At 34.7% G+C, this 23,784-nt stretch overlaps 1 protein-coding gene across 1 annotated transcript in view; it reads left to right on the top strand.

The window, feature by feature from the left end:
- The window catches only part of Folh1 (folate hydrolase 1), a 71,504-nt gene that overhangs the window by 5,095 nt on the left and 42,625 nt on the right, over positions 1-23,784 (top strand). The window contains exons 4-7 of the mRNA XM_034506114.2: positions 4,700-4,801; positions 12,428-12,553; positions 13,621-13,807; positions 20,570-20,663. Of these exons, the coding sequence (XP_034362005.1) occupies positions 4,700-4,801; positions 12,428-12,553; positions 13,621-13,807; positions 20,570-20,663 (509 nt within the window). The remainder of the gene's footprint in view (positions 1-4,699; positions 4,802-12,427; positions 12,554-13,620; positions 13,808-20,569; positions 20,664-23,784) is intronic.

Genomic DNA, 23,784 nt, shown 5'->3' with positions numbered 1-23,784 from the left:
GTTTCTCTTTTTAGTGCAATCATTATTTAACTATGAAATGGTTCTTTTAATATGTGCTCATTTTCTGTAAGTGGCATGTTTGCATTGCTTTTATTTCAGATATATGCACTCTTATTTGCATTTCAATCATTCAGGTCCACATTTATTGTTTGGGTCTAATGCAATGTTCATGTACTATCACATATTTCTTACAATTTAAAAAATATTTTTTGTCAAACTATATATTCAACATGACATCATTCTTTAGTATTTCAAATTCAAAGAAAATCATCTGGTTCTGATACATATATTGTATAGAAGAACTAAAATAACTAACATAATTTTTAACTGAAATAATACTGAAATATTTTTAAAATATGTGTTCTTTATAACAGCTTTCCTTTTTAATCACTATTTTATTCAATTGTGATAGTGTCTGTCTCTATTCCCAGAATTAGGAAACTTATGTAAGAATAATAATCATGAAGTTCAATGACAGTGTGAAGTACCTCATGAATTGTAGTCTAACTTGTATTACAAAAATATTATTGCAACAGTGGTGGTGATGTACTGGGAAGTTACATCTTACTGCTAGTGTATCTATAAGCTGGTACACAGATGTTTTGTTGATGCATCTGTTGTAAAGTTTGGTCTTTTGCTATGTTTGGTAATGCTCAACATTGACCCGTCCCCCAAGGCCTGGTTGCTAACAGGGACCAAAAATCCACACACACCTTGCTCCTTAATTTAAAACTATTGGTTATATAAAAATGTGTAAAAGCCAATATCTGGAGAGAAGAGACATAGGCAGGGTTCAAGGTTTCTGAATTGGGGTCAGAGGAGACCCACTAGGAGGAGAGGAAGAATGTAGAATGAGCAAAAGATGCCATGGGGTAAGAATCCTTAAAACTTGGCTATGAAGTTTGGCCAACTGGAGTTAATAGCAGCCCAGTCGGAACATAGCAAGTTATAATTTGGAGTTTTTGATATGAAAGTACACATAATAACATAGATAATAGATGTCTGTCCAGCTTTATTGCTGATTAAGGCATATTATAAATATAAAAGCTGTATATCTTTTATTTGGGAACTGAATAATCAAAGGTGGGATAGAAGCCCCTAATTAAGATTAAATACCTTCTACAACAGTTATCACTACAGAGAGATACAGAAATACAAACTTAAATTTAAAAAGTATAAATAAAATAAGATGCATTTGTTTCTACTTTGCCTAAATTTTTATGGCTTTGGCCAACATTATTCTTCACATATTCTCATAATATATAATCTATACAAGAGCTAAAGATATATGTACTATTGATTTTTTTCTATTTAATCCTTATTGCTTTTGTCAGAGATATGCCATTTATGTGTTCACATTATAGCATTATTATAGCATTATAGCATTTATTTAGTCTTGAGAAATGTGTACCTTGAATTTATCTTTTATTAATGATGTACTTATTTTAGATTTACATTGTTACTATCTTTGTAATGACTTTGCTAGTGCTTGTAGCATCTTCTACAGAATGTTTAGCTTACTGATATCCAGTCTTTAATAAACTGTGAGGTCCAAGTTCTCTTATAACTGCTTCAAATTACTCTCAGAAGTTTAGATAAGAAGTATTTTTGTAATCATTGATGTGAAATTGTTTTCTAATTTACATTTCTTCTTCTTAAATTATTTTTTATTTAATTATTCATTCTTTAAGGCAACATCTTGCTAAGACAAACTGGTCTGGAATTAAAATCCTCTTACCTATCCCTCTCCAGTTCTGGGATTACAGACATTTATTATGATGTATAGGTCAGAATTTTTATATTTTTTAAATTTTATATTTATTCTCATTGTCAGGTTTAATATTATTTGAAAAACATATCCATTGTGATTAAGTAATCTGCTTTATAGTTAGACAATTGTGGTAGTTTGTTTTTTCAACGTGACACAATATAGACATATTTGGAAGAGACAATATTCACTGAGAAAATGCTATACTAGGATTGCTCTGAAGACAAGTCTGTGAAATATTTTCTTGATTAATGATTGATGTGACAGGGTACAAACTACTGGGGGTGTGCCATCTCTGGACTTGTGGTCCTGGGTTATGTAAGCAAGCTCAGCAAGTCATTAGCCATTAGGTAGCATTCTTCTAGGGCTCTTGCTTCAGTACCTACTTCAAGGTTCCTACCTTAATTTCCTTCATTGACTTCACTGATAGACAAAAAAATATTAGTTGAAATAAATTCTTTCTTTCACATTGCTTTTGGTTGTGATGTTTTATCACAGCATTAGAAGCTCAACTAAGACAATAATCATTTCATAGCCATTGAGGTTTATGGTAGAAAGTTGTATGTGGTCAATTTGTATAACTGTTCTGTTTCATTAGAAATTTAAATGAAAAATCTTTAAATAACTTGTTAATAAACAGGAAGAATATACACACATAGTGACATATACCTGAAATCATCATGAGACAGTCAAATTGAGAATTCAAAGCTAACCTGGGCTATATAGCAAAACTATCAAAACTATATAGCAAAAACTATCAAAACAATACAAAGATAAAATTTAAAGAAGATTAAGCTAGCTATAGAAATTAATCAATTTAGGGAACAAACCTACATGAATAGTTTAGCTCTACAAAAATTAAAAATACAAAAGAATATTAAGAAATTGGAAAAGTAAAATATGGAAGTTCAGGACACAAATCAAGTTCTTAGAGACAGATGCTAGAGGTGCTGCAAAAAGGAGCTGACTATAAAAGAGGACAAAATCAACATTCTCAAGCTGATAAGGTATTAATTGAGATTAAAGATGCCCAATAAGTTTGGTCCAAATCACAATAAATGTATTCCCTGCCTCTCAAAGTATAACTTTAATGCTCAATATAATGATTAAATTTCATGTTATTGTCCTGTGCTTAATAAAGACAAAGGAAATAGCACTAAAGAGAGATTTCAGCCCATTAATGATTACACATACATCACTGAACCAGTATAAAAGATGAGTCCAAAATTAGCATATATCAATTAAATTTTGATCCAATGTCATCTATAGGATAAGTACTAGAAATGCAGTTTTTGTAAGTATGAGTTTATTCTCTGTCTGCTCCTTCCAAAAAGACTGTGTGTGTTCGGTGATTTTCTTTGTGTCCTAAGTTCTTTCTTACTACTTTGTATGACTTTTAAAGGCCCAAGCTAAAGGATAATGCACCATAATAATTTTTGCTGGGTCTCAAGCAGCACTAACAACTAAATACTACTCTGAAATAAGTTTCCCGCATACAGACATCATACACTATTTAAGTGGTGAATAGGGAAATGTTGTAGAGTCTGTGAGGCCTCATCCTGAACCACCATTTTCTGCATAATCAGTTAATAACTGATTTATAATTTATCTTTAACCCTAACAAACATTGTTCTTTGAAGACCGGCTTTATGCAGTACTCCTCTGTAAGATTCCAGTCCCCAAAGCACAGTCAGACTATATTAATGTCTGTGTTCTTTTTATGGGAATTTCTATTTTGATAGGTCCAACTGTGAAAAAAATGGACTCTTATAGTCTAGTCACCTCCATCATTTGTGTTAATTAACTTATGAAACTTTATTTTAGCTAAAGGTTTTGGTGATCTCAATTCATAGTCAAAGGGTCCCATTGCATTGGACCTCTAATGAGGTCGTGCGTAATAAAGAAGGGAGTGGTGGCACAAACTGCTGATGTCACAATGAGAAAGCAAATAATGAGGATGATGCTGAGAACAGAGTTCTTTAAGCTCATACTGTCCACTTAAAAATCACCTACAAGGCCCTATCTCATAGAGATTGTACCTTTTCCTGATACTGCTGTCCTGAAACAACCAATCAGTTAACACATGGACATTGAGGAATATTCAGTATCCAGACCTATAATGCAGATTTTAATGTGACCTCTCAGAATTCCTATTGCATATTTGTTTTCATTTGTTTGATACTTTGGAAGTTTCTTAATATTCTTTGCTTTTCCAATTCAATGACAATACATAAGTAGATACACAAATATATATTTGGTTAGGGTTTTCATTGTTTTAAGTATAAATGTTGTTCAGTATGTCCAGATACTTTTAAGGATGGATCCCTCAAATAAAAAAAATTAACACAAATTTGATATTTATGTGATCTCTAAATAGTTATTGTAACAACATTCTAAGTGACAACCTTTATTATGCAAGATTATGTATTTGAGGACTTTTTAAAAAAGTGTCTGGTGGTATGTTTTTCTTAAATGGAAGCGGGTGCTTGTGAGGTTTGCTAGCACCAGCATGAAGTCGAATCTCTTCTAGCCTACTGTGGAACACCTGTGTATTTGTTGTTTATAGCAGACAAGGATGTGTGTTTCTCTATAAAATCTGCCATCATTTCCTCCTTTCCTTATGATACAGCTGTCTTCCTTTTGGGGAAACCATGTCTGTTTGAACTTCTCTTTTGTTTACTTACAAATGGAACATAGTTATTTCTTGACAATGGTGACAATGATGATGATGATTATAGATTTATACTTAAGTGGATTCTGTGAACAAGGTCTAAATTTTTCCATCTGTGTACATTGCTCACAGTATCAGGTATTGATATGAATTTTGAAATTACTAAATGATAACTGGAAAGAAACATGGATGCACGTTTCTTGCTCACTTGTGATATACTTTAACTGATTTGCTCTTGTTTCTTTTGTTTGCTTCTCTAGATTTTCAAAACATCATTATCTGAACCGCCACCCCCAGGATATGAGGATATATCAGATGTAGTGCCACCATACAGTGCCTTCTCTCCACAAGGGACACCAGAGGTAACAATGCAGCACAGCACAATACAAATGATAAGCTGAAGCCCCATTTCCATATATATATATATATATATATATATATATATATATATGCAATAATTAAAAGGTAACAAGAGGGATTTCTATGTAATTGAAAATTATTCCATTGCCACATTAATAAAACAAGGCTTCCTTAGTAACAAAAAAGTTTTAATTTTTTCATGGTGTTTTTGGAAATAAAATATACTGCAATAAGATGTACAAATCTACACATTTATTGACTTTTCACAAACACCCAATTTTCATTTTATTAAATTAGTTTATTTATTTACATTCCAAAAGTTGCCATCTTTCTCTGTCCCTCTCCCTGATTTCTTCACCTCATTCCCCTCCCTCTGCTCACCCTCACAAGCATTCCTCTTCCCAGGGACATCAAGTTTCCACAGGATTAAGCACATCCTCTCCCACTGAGACCATAAGGCAGCCCTCAGCTACACAGGTTCCTGGGGCCATGAACCAGCCCATGTATGCTACTTGGTTATTGGCTTAGTCTCTGGGAGCTCTGAGGAGTCTTGGTTAGTTGACACTCCTGTTCTTCCTATGAGGTTGTAGTCCGCTCAGCTCCCTCAGTCCTTCATATAGCTCTTCCATATTTGTCCCAGACCTCAATCCAATAGTTGGCTGAAAGTACCTGCATTTGTTCCAGTCAGTTGGTAGTAGAGCCTTTCAGAAGACAGCCTTAGCATGCACAAGATGGCCTCAGTAATAGTATCAGGGTTTGGTGGGTGCCTATGAGATATATCCCAAATTGGCACAGGCACAGTTTAGCCTTTCTCAGTCTCTGCTCCATTTTTGTCCCTACATTTCTTTTTAGACAGGAACAATTTTTTGCTTAAAAGTTTATTAGATGAATCTGTGATCGCCTGGCTCAACTAGGGGCAATGTCTAAAAACAACCACTTCTATGTAATCAAAACTATATTGGTGTATAGAGCATTGACATTAGTCCAAACAATTCCCTTAGGCCACTTCTTAATTTTATACACCATTGAGGCAATTATTCCTCTCGTGTGTGTGTGTGTGTGTGTGTGTGTGTGTTAATTTTCATCACTATGTCAAAGTAAGATTCCTTTGTAAAGATGGAGAGTTTCTTTTGACATATACTTTTGGAGATTTGGATCCATAATTGCTTATCCTTGTTACTTGAGTCCCAAGGTAAGGTAAAAAGACATGTTTTAAATAGACATTCAATCTTGTTCTGCTCAGGGTGACAGTGTGGAGCTGTGCTTCCATCATGCATCATTGAATCTGTGTCCATCCAAGCATCCCTTAGGCCAAACACACCACCAACCAGTTTGGTGAGAAGAAAGAGATCAGAAAAGAGGCCTCTCTGATCCAACACAAGTATCTTAGCTAAAAGGAAAATCAATGACTTTTTTTTCTTTCTCTCTTTTTGTTCCATATTGTTCCAAATTTTATTTTTATTTCTAGTATTTATGTTTTTATCTTTCTTTTCTCTTACACTTTGTCATGTGCTTTCCCTTTTAAAATCTGGCTTTTTTTTTCCATTTCTCATGTGTCCCTTTTATTTATGTTAAACTTATGTTTCTGTTTATATTCATATTTATATTAGCAATTGTATTCATTCTTTTATTTATATTTTATTTATATTTATACTTATATTTTAGTACTTTATTATTGGTTTTTTTTTCTTTACTAGATTTTGTTCTTCTAGTGTATTCTGTGTGTACTTTTGCTTCCTTCTATGGCCATTACGGAAGTGCTATGGTTATTGTTAACTGCATTTTACTGTATTCCTTATTATGGTTTGATATGATGGACTTGCTGTGGCCTATTTTCTCCCTTGAGTGGTAATGGGTAATAAGCCCTCAAGAGAAGGGTGTTAAGAGAATCTTTCTTTAATAGTGGAAGAGGGACTATAGAGCTAACTCGGTGATTAGACGCACTCTGCTCTTCCAGAGGACTTTGGGTCAATTCCCATAAATCACACTGGGTTCACAAATGTCTGCAACACCAGTTCCAAGTTATTCAAAGGCCTCCTCTGTCTTCCTCAGGTACAAAACGCACATTTGATGGGTGCATATACATACATGCAAGCAAATCATCTGTAAACATTAAAACAATAATACAATACCACAAAATTAAGTTTTTAAGTGGAAGAGAGATATATTCTTCCTATGACTATCCTTGGAGTTCTTAACCCTTCAGAAATAAGATAAATCATATCAGAGTGGACAGTGAAGAAACCCATATACTGTTGGATCCTCCCCTCTTGGACCCCAGGCTGTGACAACATCCAATCACCAATTTTCAATCACAAAATAAATGAAATGATATCCTTTATTAAATGTTCAGAAGCCATTTAGGATAGGCCAAGGCTGGTAGATGACCTTGTTGGAGGTTGCCCACTGTTTTTGCATAATCTATAATGGGTGAGCTCCATTGAAAGTTACCAGAGAGACATCATCTTAGCATTGCTTCTTGCAGCTGATATGGCTTTCCTACTATTATTAAATTAATATAATAAGTTCTGGGTTTTAGCCCACCCCGTTGATTAGATTTTTTTCAGATTAACATAAAGATGAACTTTCGTGAATTAATGCTGTTTAAGTGAATGATTGATTCTGAAGAATTCCTGATTTGATTCAAACAATTTTAGGAAGAAAGTTTAAGTGATGGCTTTAATTGCTTTGCTAGAAAGATATAATGTTTGAATCAAGACTAGAGTGTGCCTACTACTCATATAATAAGTAAAGGGTGCATAATAAGAAATACAATGAGCTCATTGCACTAGAAAGAGAAATAGACTTGATACAAATTTGTGTTCAAGAAGAAAACATGTAGCTCCAAGGATAAAGCCACAGGCATCCACTATGATAAGGCAAGGCCATATAAAAGCTGTTGTTTTAAACTAATAATGAATATATTTAAGTAAAACACTGCTCTGTACTTAGTATTCGCATCTTTCCGTATCTCCCATTTTATGTAAAATTTTATCTCTGAAGTAATTTTTTCTAAAGAACTTTTTGTCTAACAAAGTAGAAAAAGGCAGAGAAAGGAATAATGTTGTTGATTGGATGGTTTGGCCTGAAGGCTCTACCCAATCCAGCCATCCATATGTATATGTCTGTTTATATGTATGTGTGTAGGTATATATGTATATGTAAGCATGCCTGGGTACTTGTGGAGAGTATGAGACAAGTAGTTTGGCCCAAGAATAATGTGAATGGGTTAATACATAAATGAGACTGTGAGTAAAATGTAAATGTATGTATGAATGTATATGTATCTGTGCATATTTTCCTGTATAAAGCATCATAATTCTTTTCCATTCCTTCCTCTCTTTTCCATTCCTTCCTTTCCGTTTCTCTGTTTGACCTGTTTAGTCAACCAGGTCAGTGAAAGTCTTCTGGTTGTTTGGTGAGAAAAGTGAGCCCTATCAATAAATCCTTTACCTAATCTCCCTGCTGTTAATAACAAGTATCAATATATCCAGAGGCATGCAGCTCCTGGCCTCAGAGTAACTAAAAGTCAGGGTATGTCAATCTGAGCATCTGTCTCAGCACTAGGATAGCAGATGCCAGAGCACTGAAGCCACTTAGGGGAAGCAGAATACAGTCTGTGATAAGGGTCAAGCCTTTGTTCTGGGAGAGTTCTTCATTGGTTCTCAATTTCCTATGCACCCAGACTCTGCTCTGGACTACAGAGAGAAGAGTATGGTGGTCCATACACACCGGGCAGGAAGGGGATGGCTCAGCCCAGGACCAGGTAGAATCTGGTTTGTTTCCAAGTGAGGAGATGTAAGAGAGAAGGCCTTCTTCAAGAGATTAAGGTGAGGCTCTTTATGAGAAAGGCTCCCCTCTCTGCTGCCTCCTCCCGCCCCACCGGATAGGCCAGCCAACCTTGATGAAGGAGAGTGTCCTTGTTTGACCAAACTGCTTTATTTTGTGGATGATGTAAATGTGTATGCCTTATAAAGATGAATCAGGGATTAAATACCTTTTGGAGGGGAGAAATGGACAGGAAGAGAAGCTCAATGGCTAAACATCAGGGGCCTACCTAGATACCTCATTAGCATGGAGAACACCAGGGTTTTATGCTACATGAACAGTAATTATAGTTCTCTCAATGGGATATCATGGTTATGTGTTCCAGGACAAGTAGACCTTGTCAGGGAGCTGGTTCCACAACTACCATTCTCAATTCTGAGATTCTCTAGGGTTTTGGACGTGCTTCAACCTTAACAGTTCTGTTTGGTGGCATGGTTCACTTTCCCCACAAAGAAAGATATACCTTATTATAATATCAACCCTGGAAGTACTCTGATATTCCCATAGTGAGTAAGTTGCTTGAGAGGTTGTGAGGGAAGCTGAGAACAGGTCTTTCCTGGTAGAGGAGATAGCAAAGGAAAGAGCCTGGTCTATACCTATTTTGGAGGCATTGTGAAGATGGGTTTTATACTATAGAAAGCAGTTGGTCAAAAGCTTTGAGTCCTCAGGAAGTCCTGCAGTTTGAACACAAAGGCTTATTACAAGTAGCTGGAAGAGCCCATGGTAGGGCCAACCTGTGGCTCCCTGCCTCAGCCAGCAGGATGCATTTTTGGTAAAGAGAAATGTTGAGGATTATCAGAGCATAGAGCTTCTCTAGTTAGGCAGACCCTTAGTCACCTGGACAACAAGGCACCTGGGCAACAGTAAAAGATATGTTGTGGTGGCTGAGAAGCTTCAGCCATGCCATGCATATCTTGAGCCTTGGTGCCATCCCCTATTATAATGAGAGTAAACCAATCCTTCCTGGGAAGCACAGGGCTGTTGGAGAAGGAAGTAGAGATTTGGCCTCAGAGGCAGGTGCTCATGTGGGGAAGTAGGTGTGATGGTTTGTAGTGGTTACTGTGGTGGTCATTCACACATTGTGATGATCACCTGTGGTAGTCCTCTCTTTTATGCACCTTGCAAATAACTTACCCACTCTTTTGATGTCAAATACATAATTTGCTCCTAAATCTCCATTTTTTAACAGTGGTATCATACTGTTTTTGAGGGTTTCTCTGCATACAGTAACCATAGAATAAGATTTTTATGTTGTCATAAATAAGGGATTGTCCAAGATCTAACCTGCAGCCACCTATCCATTTGTAATGTGTAAGTGTATCTCTTCCCTCACATTTTCATAAACACATAAGATTATGTAACTATAATTTTGTTTATTTTTTTAATTGATGTTTTACTTGATTACGAATTAAGTTGTGCATTCTTAGGCATACATATTTATCAGCTAATCAGGTTTTTTCACTTTGTAAGTGACTGCTTATAGCCCTTTTCCTCTCCTGGTGAGTTTCTGACATTTTTCCTATTGAGTTTTATCAGTTTCTTCAGTATTTTAAGTATAGGATACAACCCTAACACTTTTAGATTTTGCAACTATCTTCTAAGTTTTTAATAATTGGCTTGTTTTCTTTACATTTCTCTTTATTACAAAACATACCAAATTTTGGTTTTGTCAAATTTTCTTCATATACTTTTGTACTATAAACAAAAGAAACTTGGCTGCACGATCTGTAATATGTCTCCACCAAGAGAAGCATATGACTACATATATAATATTCAAAACATTAACAAAGCTTAATTTCAAACATAAGATTAATTTGTCATAGCAGAGTCAAATATATGGGCAAATATTATCAGATAAGAGCACTTGTAGGAATAGAATGTAGTTTAGAATCACTGGAACACTTGAAAAATCTTAGAGGTTTATTTTAATGTGTATCAGTCAAGGATCGCCATGTATTATGGTGTATAAAAGGTTGTATATAAAAACAGATCATACTTCTAAATATAAATATAGTGCATTATGAAGACAAAATTATAGCCATACACATATTAGTTTGATGTTTTATCGAGTAACTCATTGAAAGCCACTAAATTTGTAATTATATCATTATTCTACTCTTAAGAAATCACATTAACTTAGACGTGGTGGCTGAGACTTATAAATCCAGAAGTCATAAGAATGAGACTGGAGGATTGCTGTGAGTTTGAGACCAGTCTGGCTTACATGTTCTTTTTTTTCCTCATCTCTAAAAAAGAAAAAAAACAATCCTAAACATCATTATTTTTTTTCCTTCAAACATACTTAAATTCTTTCGCATCGAACAGAGATAGAAGGAGCACACTCTCCATGATATATTTACACCAAGAGAAGGCTCATGTGTTGACTGCTGTAAATCTTGGGCCAACTGTAACCAACACAGTATTTATTCTTTATCAATTATATATGTATCTTATGTGTATGTAGTATATTTTTCTATTACTAATTCTTGAGTCTGTGTCATCTGAATTCTGTGAAAGGGATGACATTGGTCCAAGCATTAGGTGATTTAAAATTTGCAACTTTACAATGTTTTTAAAAATACTGTAGCATTCCTCAGGCTTTAATGTGTGTCATAAGTAGATGGTTTGCAAAGCACAGATTCTTGTTTCTAGCCTGTCAGTTTCAGCAGGTTTCAGCATGTACCCAAGACCTCATGGATGCTTCTCACAAGGTCCTTTGTGATGTAGCTCTCCAAGACCTTTCTTTGAGAATCACTGATTTTCTCACCAAAATTTTCATGTTGATAATGGCAGGCAAATAGAGGCTTGAAGGAATAAGAAAAAATTCTAAGCCAAGGGAATAATTTTATTCATAATTATTCATAATAATTTTATTCATAGAACAATAGCACAGTGTAAATCATACAAGAAGACCATTGTCTAAAAACAAAGTAGTTTTTGTACTGTGAATACAACTTGCATAGAAGGTTATATATTTGGTACTTTTGTTTTCAAGGTTTTAAACCAATGTCTTCCCTAATTTCATCTCCAGAATAATTTCTTTTATGATGAGTGCAGTTTTATTAAAAGATAGTTATTATTTTGTAACATTTAAAGGAAATATCATTCCTAAAATTATGAGTATTTCTATTTTGAGTGAGACCTTACTGGTAAAGTTAAGAACTGTGAACAGATCAATTTAATGTTTCCTTTTGTATCTCCCTCTTCTTTCTTTTCTCTCCTGTCTCTCTCCTCTCTGTTTCTTTTACTATCTTTTGTTTTTTGTATGACAAGTTCATGGTACCAATATATGCATAGTTCTGAGGGCATCTCCAGGAGCATAGGGAAGAGTGTTATTTGTAAAAGGATTTTCCAAAATGCTTTTTACCCTTTAATCTAGTCCAAAAGAAATTCTGAAAAGTAACTAACACATCCAGTTTTTTGCACAGATATCTAAAAAAAAAAATGTTATTCTAAAGAACAGAAAACTTTCTTTCATCAAATGCTGCTTAACCTATGGTGACTGATATTTTTCAGATTAAATGTAGCAACTTGAATACTTACATAATTCTTTTGGTGATATTTCTACATCTTTACTTATTCAGGAAAAGAAAAGGGAAAATTTATCATGTGTCTCTCAACCTGTCAAATTACGTTTTCAATTTAAGTTAACCTTTCCCTTAATTGTCCCAGTTGAGGCTCATCTGTCTTGGTCTTCTTGGGTATTTTAGCTTTATTCTTCATTTAAATGTCAAACATATGTCATTCAGAGATACCTCCGTATGCTACATTTTATACTAAATTGTTTCTGATCTCCACAGGGGGATCTAGTGTATGTCAACTATGCACGAACTGAAGACTTCTTTAAACTGGAACGGGAAATGAAGATCAATTGTTCTGGGAAGATTGTGATTGCCAGATATGGGAAAGTGTTTAGAGGAAATAAGGTAAATAAATGATGTCCTTTCTGTATAATAGAGAGATTGGAGATCATAGGGCTAAGTTAAATAGATAAATAATATGGTGTTTCCTTATAAGTAAAATCTTGATTCAAAAAAGTAAGAGCAAAGCACGTACACATAAGTAGGAGTGATGGGCCTATTTGTTAGTAAGGAGGGGAGAAATAGAAATGATGAAGGGTGACGGGTTCATAGGTATATGAGTATAATCTGAGCATGCTTTTAATGTATGGATTTGCTATAATTAATTCCACTGTTTTTCACAACTTATACAAGTTGATAACAATTTTAAAGTACATCTCTTTTCCTAACCTAAAATATTGTAATATAATATATTTTACAATTTTTCTGAGATCATGATTCTCTTATCTCTGTACATTCTACTTTATAAGGAAGACACGCTAACAAAAAAAAAAGTGCTTTTGAGGTGTGTTGTTGAAATTCTCTCTCTATTTGCCAGAGTGGATGCAGCATGTATTCTGTACCTGCAAGGTTCTGTGACCTACCAAGAAACACAAAGAAACTCACAATGAGTTTCCTACTAGTTTCTAGTACCTTTGTTTTATATATTATCTTCAAATTCAATATGGATCATTATTATAGGTAGTGCAACAAGTCTTTTTTCCTTTTCAGCCATACATTTAATGGCAACTTGAGATTCTACATGCTTATTCTACATTCTTAGAGATTCTACATGCTTATTCTGCTTCTAGAAAACAAGAAGGGATGGTAAACTCTTGTTCCTACTGTGCTGAGAGTGTTCTACATTTGCTATTCTGCAAAGACATCCATTTTTAGACCATAACATGGGATCTGTGTCTACTGGCACTTAGCTGAAGCCAGGTGAGACTCTGAGACAGGAAGAATACAAGTTTAAGCCCTTCCTGGGCTACAGAGTGAATTAATGTTCAGCCTTGGAATCTCAGTAAGACCTGGTCTTTAAACTAGAAGATGAAGGTTAACTATTTATGTAGTGTGATTTTTGGCATCTGCTGTTATTAAGTCTGTAGCAACTTACCTAAAATGAGAAAAAAAAAATACACCATGTTTTCTAGGTTAAAAATGCCCAACTGGCAGGAGCTAAAGGAATCATTCTATACTCAGACCCTGCTGACTACTTTGTTCCTGGTGTGAAGTCCTATCCAGATGGCTGGAACCTTCCTGGAGGTGGTGTCCAACGTGGAAATGTCTTAAATCTTAATGGTGCAGGTGATCCTCTCACACCAGGTTACCCAGCAAATGGTGAGTGAATAGATCCCAACCTTCATATCAATTAGCCCTTTCAAATTATGTAAAAAAATTCTTTGTTAAAATGACTAAGAACATATTTTCTTATTCTTTTCATCCTAGAAATAAAAACGTTTCAATTTCTAAAATTATCTAGTCATGTTCCTTACCCAGTAATTTAAGACCACAACCTGACTTTTTGAAATATTAAAATGCAATGTGGTCTATTTTTAATATAATGCATGATACGTGTATGCGTGTGCAGACAGAGCACAACAAGAATATATTTAAAATAATTTTGTAGCAGCATGTATGAATACCAACATTGAATGTAGGTTAAAAAGGAATATGAGTGGATTCATGTCTTTTCTAGTCTGCCTTTTTTCTGATCATGGGTTTTGGCCAGGTTGACTATTCTAATTAAAGAAATGTACTCAAAATTTATAATTTTCATGACTATTCTAATTAAAGAAATGTACTCAAAATTTATAATTGGCCATATGAATACCAACATTGAATGTAGGTTAAAAAGGAATATGAGTGGATTCATGTCTTTTCTAGTCTGCCTTTTTTCTGATCATGGGTTTTGGCCAGGTTGACTATTCTAATTAAAGAAATGTACTCAAAATTTATAATTTTCATGAGGACAATTTTTAATTTTCTAGTAATGAATAGAAAATCAAAAGGTATCTAAAAATGATCAGATAGTTCACTGAGGATACAGAGCCTAGATAGTGGATTAAAGATATAGAAGCCTTTGCTGCTTTACAATGATAAATAAAAAATGCTAAGTAATGTTTTCTAAATGACACATTCTGAATAGCTTAACAGCCTTACAGGCATGAGGAATTATGATGTCTGTCTCCGGATAAAATGATACTGTTAACAATCTGGCCATATTCACTACATCACTAACTAGGGCACTGGAGTTCAAAGTCACAGTGTGGCCTCAGAGTCTACATTCTTGTCTTTTGATGAAACACTGCCTAGTCAAGTATTAACAAACAAGCTAAATTGTTTCATGTGTACTCAGATATCAGATGATATCTACAAAATCTGTGTTCACTTAGTTTGCATAGTTTGGAACAGAGCAAGTTTTTAGAACTCAGATAAAAGAGTTTGTCCATGTGCCTATGATATTTATATATTGATTTTTCATCTCTGATCTATCAAGTCATATATATCTGAAAAGCTTATGTTTGGAGTGTTTTTAAATAATTCTTAAACACAGCACAATGACATAGATATGTTCATTATTTAAAATAACTTCATATTACTCTACTGTTAAGCATAGTCACATTTTGGTGGGCAGCATTCCATGACTCAGAATATAACCCCACCCTCATCTACATAGAAGCAGTATTAAATGACCTCAGTGGTTATTAATACAAAGTTCATGAGAAGTTAGAGAGAGGGAGTGGGAATGAATACAATCAAAATATATGTATACATGAAAATAAAATTTTCAAAAAATATATAAAAGAACCCTCCAATATAAACATATAAAGGACATGTAAATGGAAAGAAATGCCATGAGATTTTGTTTACTCTAACTTTTTATTTCTGCATGTAAAAAAGTTTTTTCCAACATGTTATGCCTATCAAGCTAAAATTGTGAAAATAAATTTGAACTGCTGTTCATGATCTGAACATTTAAAATGATGGACATTTTGCAGGAAGACATGTAATTCAAATGTATAACATTTGTCACTTTTGGGGCCCTTAAATTTTCATGCTTATTTTAATTTTTCCTTTTCTCTATTTTATTTTTATTGAAAATAGATTTGTTTTCATACAAACTATTCTCATTATGCTTTCCTTTCTCTCAATTCCTCTGAGTTAAGGCCCTGGCCATATTCCCTCCCATCTGAACCTACATTCTTTCTATCTTATTCAAAAGACAAATAGGTATCTAAAAAATAAAATAAGATAAAAGAAAACCAAATAAACTGTAATAGGACAAAAACAAACAGAAAGTAAAAAGCCAAAGAACAAGAACAAGAAATGCATATAGATGCAGAGACACTCAAAGGAATCTCTTAAAAACACAAAATTGGAATATGTACATATACACAAAGGGCCCATACGGCAAAAATAATCCCCAAAAAGAATTATGAGACTAAGAACCTTCAAAGATACCATCGAGTACATTTTTCATTAGTCATTTTCTGTTGGATATTGAAACTGCTCTTGAGAATGCTTTGTATCCCAGCAAAATTCTCTTGGAGAAAACTAATTCTTCATTTGTGATTGGCTGTCTAATGGAGATATTAGGGATAGAGAGAGGGTTTGTCTCCTTCTCCTTTCAGCTCTAAAAACCCATCTACCACAGACATATGGAGACTCTGTGCATGCTGCCACAGTCTCTGTGAGTTCATATGTGTATCATTTATGTTATATTTAGAAAATCTTGCTTCATTGGTATTCTTCATCCTTTCTGGCTCTTAAAATCTTTCTGCTTCCTCTTCTGGAGGATTCCCTGACACATGAAGGAAGGATGCAATGGAGACCTTCTTTTTAGGACTGAATGTTCTAAGGTTACACTCCATATTATCCCTTTGTGAATCTATTGAAAGAGTAACCTTCATTGATGATGTCTGAATGAATCATTGGTCTAAGGCAATAGCAGAATGACATTTGGAGAGATTTTATTGCTACATTTCTTTAACAGAAAAGTAGTATTTGATTTTCTTCTAAGTCTAGGGCCTGTCCAGTTTCAGGTTCTTGGCCATGTAAGCAGTGTCAGGAATGGGTTCTATTTTATGGAGTGGTAATTAAATTCAATCAGATATTGTTGTGTTGCTCTCACAATATTTGTGTCTCTATTTCTTAGAGCACCTTGCAGGCAGATGATTATTGTAGATTGAAGGGTTTGTACCTGGTTTGGTGTTTACCTTTCTCCTTTTGTATCATGTGGAGTTCCTTCCAGTACCATGAACAATAGTCTCTGGGAGTGAAGGCTCTATGTAGGCGCCAGCTCAAATTCTCCAATTTCAATGACTTTTGTAGATATTGTCTTCAGCCATAGGGCCTTATCATCAGTTTGTGGGGAGCAATTAAAAGCCACAACAATAAACTAGGTAGTTTGGGATTTTTCATGAAACCCATGGCCAAGAACTCCATTACATATAACCCACTCCTAGCACTAAAAGTTTCCTTTGAATAAGAAAGATGTCTAGGAACAGCACCCAAACACAGCATAACAAGCTACAGTAAAACTGGCATGTACCATCACATCAAGGCTGGATAAGGCAACTCAGTATGAAGAAAAGTATCCTACAAGTAGGCAAATGAGTCAGGGACAGGCCCTGTACCCACTGTTAAGATTTCCATAAGAACACCAAAATACTTAGTCAATGTATATATGAAGAGAACCTAGCCCAGACCCCTAAAGGCTCCTCTGGTCTCCTCAAGTTCCCATGAATGGCTAAATACAAGATTAATATAAAAACTCAATAGCCATCCTATACACAGATAATAAATATGTTGAAAAAGAAATCAGGGAAATAACACCCTTCACGATATCTACAAATTATATAAAACATCATGGGGTAACTGTAACCAGGCAAGTGAAAAACCTATATGATAAAACTTTAAGTCTTTGAAGAAGATATCAGAAGATAGAATGATATCTCATGTTTATGGATCAGTAGAAAAAATGGCTATCCTATAAAAATGCAATGTACAGTTTCAATGAAATGCACATAAAAACTTCAACACTATTCTTTAAAGAACTTTAAAGAGCAATACTCAACTTCAGATTTTAAAAAAATAGGATAGCTAAAACAATCCTGTATAATAAAAGAACTTGTAGATGTATCAACATACCTGATCTTAAGCTGTATTACAAAGCTGTAGTTATAAAAACTGAATAGTATTAACATAAAAACAGACAGGTTCATCAATGGAATCAAATTGAAGACAAAAAAATAAATCTATGCAACTATGGACGCCTGATTTTTGATAAAGAAGCCAGAAGTGTACAATGGGAAAAAGAAAGCATCTTTAACAAATGGTGCTGGTTTAATTGGATGTCTGCATACAGAAGAACATAAAAAGACCCATACCTATGATCTTGCACAAAACAAAACTTGTCAGGAGCCATAATGGGACAAGCTAATAATGAGCAGATGATCATCCTGAAATGCTTGCCTCGAATTATTATATAATCTGCGACGAGTGTGCCCCATTAACAAGGCTGTGGTGGACGTGATTTTAGGAAAGATTCCTGCTATTAATATGCTTTTCCCATTATTATTATTATTATACATATGCTACTATCACTAAGCAATAGCACTCCCCTTTTTAGCAGATCTCTGCAGATCCACGAAGATGTACTGTCTTGTAGTGATGCTATATAGACAAATAGATGACTTCTTAAGTCTTAATGATGATCCTATAAAAATTCCTAAAATTATATCAGTGATTATTAAGCTCTTTTATAACAGGACTGCTATTAAGTCCCTCAGGCATAGTTGAAACTGCAAAGAGAACTCTGCCAGTCTCCTGAGTGTTATCAGTTAATTGCCCCAAGAGAGATAGTAACTGGACCTTCTCTTGCTCAGAGCACATTCCAAGAGGTCATAAAACAATTAGCCTAGGTTACTAGAGGGAATCCACAATTTATTATAGGTACCAGGACAGAAGAGAAAATATTGCCTGGGTTTATCTATACAAACTTCACTAATTTCTTAAGTTATAGTTTCAAACTTTCTGCGAACCTGTGGAACTAGACAGGTGATGAATGTCTAGTTAGATAATTACTCCTAATGGATATTCATGTAAACATTCTGTGTTGTAAACTTCTATTTCAATTTATGACTTGAAATTTGGTGTGAACTTGTGATGAACCTTGTAACACTTGACCATGTACTCTGAAAGATGTATAAGTTCTGAGGACAAAGAGATGAGAGTCAGTTAGAATAGGCAGTTAGAATGGTGAGTTAGAATAGTTAGAATGGTCAGTTAGAATAGCCAGTTAGTTAGTTAGAGTGAGTGAGTGAGTGTGTGAGTGAGTCAGTTAGTTAGCTAGGAGCCCTTTGTCTTTTCCTTTTCTTCTACCCCTGCCTAGAATTTTTCTCCCTTAGAATTTTACTTTGTTAGAATCTCTTCTTCTTCCCCACTCAGGACCTTTCCACGTTTCCCCTAAGATAGCTTTCATAGGATACTTTTTACACTTAATAAACTCTATAGCAACTTTTCTAAGGTGTCTTTTCTTCTTGCAAGTTAGAGCCCAGCAGTTCCTGCTGAGATAGAACAAAGGCCACGTTGCCTAATCCTCTGCTGTTAGGCTACAGGTGTTAATCACCCTAGCCTGCAGACCCATTATCCTCAGAAGAAGTTTTTAGGATAGCACAAGGCTATTTACTTGACACCTTACTGGTCTTAGGGCCAGGATGCTGACTGCAGGTCTGCTACAGTAGCATAGGGGCTGCCTTGGAGAAGAACCGGTCGGTGGGAGGAGGAGAAGAAAGAAGAAGCAGCTGCGTCTGTCTCTCTCTCTCTCTCCCCCTCTCACCCCCAAGCCGGGGGCGAGGGGGTTGCCCCCCCCCCCCGGCAAAAACTCAAGTGTGAAGGCTATTTCTGGTTGTCAGCTTGGTTACATCTGGAATAAATTACAGCCCAGAAAGGGAATGCACACACCTCTAATCTTTGAGGCTGGAAAACAAAGGTTCTGACCCAAATCTGGACATGGAGATCTTGAAGCATAGTGGCCCTGAAAAGTCTATGCTCAGGCATGGAAGTACATTCATTTAATCATAGAAGGCTGAGGCAAGGAGATCTCTGAGTTCAAGGTCAGCCTGGGACAAAGCAAGTTCCAGATCCAGACGTGGTGGTACACACCTTTAATCTGTCCCACACCGAATTCTGGAGGATTACATAAGGACATTGGAAGAAGGAAGACTCACTCTTCTTCTCCATGTTACACTTACTTGCCACAACATCTGTTGGAACCTACTTCTTCAGGATTCCAGTTTATACAGAAGACCAAATGAAACAACTAACCTTATGGACTGAGCAACTACTAGATTTTGGTGTCCGTTGTTCGATTAGTTAAAATAAAGATTGTAAGTTATTACAATAAAATCCTTTAATATATAGAAACATTCCATAAGTTCTGTGATTCGAGAGAACCCTAACTAATATATCAAGTTAACATGGATCAAAGACCTTCACATAAAACCTGATATACTGAACCTGTTAGAAGAAAAAAATAAAGAACAGCTTTACTGCATTAGCATAGGGATATCTTCCTGAACAGAACACTAATAACAAAAGCACTAAGATCAATGATAGTAAGTGGTACTTTATGAAAGTGAAAAGCTTCTATAAAGCAAAGAACACTGCTTAATATTTTTTCTTTTCTTTTTCTAAAATTTTCTTAAAGATGTAATTATTTATTTTATGTATATGAGTGTTTTTCTGCATGTACACAAGTATACCAAATGAGGGCCTCAGATCACATGTGGTTGCTAGGAATTGAACTCCTGACCTCTGGAATAACAGCCAGTGTTGTTAACCACTGAGCCCTCTCTTCAGCCCCTGCTTAACTATTTTAAGAGACTTATTCTAGACCATCATGTGAGTTCACAGTCCCACAAACATGAATGAGAGTTTCAGTTTCCTCACATTCTTTCTTACACTTGGAATTTTAATATTTCTAGAATATATGGAAGAATTTGTTTAATCTTATTTACAAAACCTCATTTGAAAAACATGTTTTTTAATGAACAATTATGCCTTGTTTTTTTTTTTTTTTTTTTTTTTTTTGGTCAGAACATGCTTATAGGAGTGAGTTGACAGAGGCTGTTGGCCTTCCGAGTATTCCTGTCCATCCAATTGGATATGATGATGCACAGAAACTCTTAGAGTAAGTTTGCCAGAAAAAAATAAAAAAGATACCTCTTTTGGTATTTCTCATTCTTGAGAATTTTCAAATGTTTGAGAATGTTCAAATTTTAGTACTATACTCTTAATTGATTGATACAATGTACAAATATTTTATAAATTTAAAGAATACTGGTTCTGATTCTAGAATTTATTTTGTATTTGGATAATCAATGCGTAACACCCATGAAAACAATCATTGATCAACTCCTGGAACTATGATGTCAAAATTTCATCTCCATGTTTGTGACACATTCATTCTTCTATCATGTTCTCGGGCAGGCAATGGCTGATTGTGTCAAGCATGATAAGACAGAGTTTTTCTGAAAGCTTAGTACTCCTTAGAGGAAAGTCTATTAATAGATGACTACTTGATTACCTTGTTCAATTAAATGTCATACTGTCATTGCCCTTTCTTTTTCTTTTCTTCCCTTTCTTTGTCTTTTATCTTGTATCAGAATGGCATTGAACCTGTAGACACTTTTTCAACCTTCTCTATCTTCCAATTCTATACTTTCCCCACCCTTTTCTCAACATATCTCTTATTCATCAATATTTTTGGTTTTAAACTTATACCTCTTTAAAGAGCAGAATAACAATGCCAGAGTCACTAATGTTCAGATTTTAATGTGTATTTTTTTCTCTTTTCTGCCATCATTGTTGAGCCCTCCCCTTTTCCTCTCCTCTCTTCCATCTGCATGCCCCACCTACTTCACTTCCTTCTGTAAGTAAGAGAATTATAGAGTCAAAGGAATTTTAACAATTATCCAGGTTCTTCATTTAGTTCAAAGCATTCCCTTAGTTTGCATAGGTTGGGTTATATTGGGTTTATTACAGGGTCTAAATATGCAGCACAGGCTACTCCTGAATTTCTGATCTTGGCTCAGACTCCTAGATCCTGGTATTACAAGGGTCCTCCCTCCATCATGTCTGGCCTCAAAACATTTTTAATCATTTCATTATTACATCTATGAAAAAACATTTTATGAGATAGTTTGAGACCTCCAGTTTTACAAGTGAGGATCCTGATGTCTAGAAATTAGAAGTATGTGTCCAATCTATAGGCAGATCATTTTTAGATTTGGACTGTTACTTGTACCACTTGGATCAAGATTCGGTATGTGGTACAGCCTATAAAAGTATAATATACTACACACACACACACACACACACACACACACACACATATATATATATATATATATATATATTCAAGGCATTAAAGATGAATATGATTACAGTATTATTAGTAATGGTGGGAAGCTTCAAATAATAAAAAATATCAGCACCTTCAAACATGTCATTGATTAAGACACTATAAAAGTTCTAAAACTCATAATAATATTGGCAAAAATATTTAATAACATGGAGTGTGTCTGTGATGCATTAAGTTAAAAATCTGATTTTTGAAAACAATATATTGTATGATTCCAGTTATATGACATATTAAAGTGAACACATATTTTCTTGTAGTTAGAAAGAGAATGCATGGTATTTTATAGAATTCAAGGTAAGCTAATGTAGTCATATCTACTAGTTTGCTGGTCTAAATCAACAGATACATATTAGCTGTGTCCCAACTGAGATAATATAATTATTTGATTAAAAACTACAAATGCTGTTTATCACAAATTATATCTAACTTCTAAGTAGGCAGTTTTGTGTATGAGGTTACATTTTTTTGTGTTGCTGAGTTCATTATCACATGATGATACTGCAATTTGTTTAATCATTCATCAGTTGAAGGACAATTGAGATTATTCCCTCTTTGCTGTTATGAAAAAAGACATTATGGATAATTGTGCATTGATTTCTTGCCACTGTAATCCTCATTTTTTCTTGTGTACATTTTTGAGTTACATAAATACATTTACTTTCATAAGAAACTAACAAATAAGAGAGATTGTACTACTGTAACCTTGTCATCAATATATGAATAGCACACTCACATTCTTTACATGTTTTAAGAAAGCACATATTATATAATAATATCTCAAATTAATAGGTTCATTTTGTATTTTCTTTGAATATTGATAATTTTATGAGTTTTTAAAATCATCTATTCTCATTAATTTTTTAAGTGTCATGTTAGCATATTCCACATAGGATAACTTTGGCAATGTTTCTTTTTCTACTACTTGGAAGAATTCCTGAATAAATATTGCTTGTGCTTTAAAGCAAATCCATAGAAAATAGTGAAGACAATTTTCCATTTTGAAGGTGTCTATACCTTATTTAAAGTCTTTACTAATAGTCTGATCATATTTTCCCGTTTTTAGTTTTGTAAGTGTGCAGCTTTCTAGGAATTTATTTCATATAGGCTGTTTAATTTATTAGTATATAGTTCTTTATTGTATTTCTTGATAAGTCTTTTTATTTTTGTCAGCAGTTGTGTCCCTTTTTGTGTTCCTGGGATTAGTAAGTGGAGTAGCTCACTTTTACATTCAAACCATTTGGTATGGTTTGTGTGTCTGTAGATCTTTTGAGAAAATATGCTGTCACTAATTTTGTCTGTTATTTCATATTTTTATATCTCTACAGTTCATTCTTTATTACTTCAGTCCTGATGCATAATTTCCTTTAGGTTTTAAAATTATTTTGAAAATATTAACTAATATTTTAATTTAGATTTATATATTTATTCTTTTTATTCTTTAATCCTTTTTTTACAGTCCAGTCTTCATCCCTTTTCCATTGTGATCCCCCAACTGCACTCCTTCCTATGCCTCCTCCCCCAGTCTCCAAGAGGATGTTCACACCCACCACCACCATTCCCACTCCCTGGGGCCTCAAGTCTCTCCAGGGTTAGGTGCATCTTCTCTCATTGAGGCCAGACCAAGCAGTTCTTTGCTGAAATTGTCAGGGGCCTCATATCAACTGATGTGTGCTGCCTGGTTGGTGTCATAGAAATGTCCAGGGTCCAGGTCAGTTAAGACTGCTGCTCTTCCCGTGGGACTGCCCTCTTCCTCAGTTTCTCTAGCTTTTCCCCAATTAAACAACAGGGGTTCCCGGCTTCTGTCCATTGTTTGGGTGCTAATATCTGCATTTGATTCTTTCAGCTGTTTCTTGGGCTTCTCAAAGGGCAGCTATGCAAGGCTCCTGTC

The sequence above is a fragment of the Arvicanthis niloticus genome, chromosome 1, assembly GCF_011762505.2.
Source record: "Arvicanthis niloticus isolate mArvNil1 chromosome 1, mArvNil1.pat.X, whole genome shotgun sequence".
Lineage (NCBI taxonomy): Eukaryota > Metazoa > Chordata > Mammalia > Rodentia > Muridae > Arvicanthis > Arvicanthis niloticus.
Note: the sequence above shows the minus strand (reverse complement) of the source record. Positions and strands in the feature narration are given on the sequence as shown.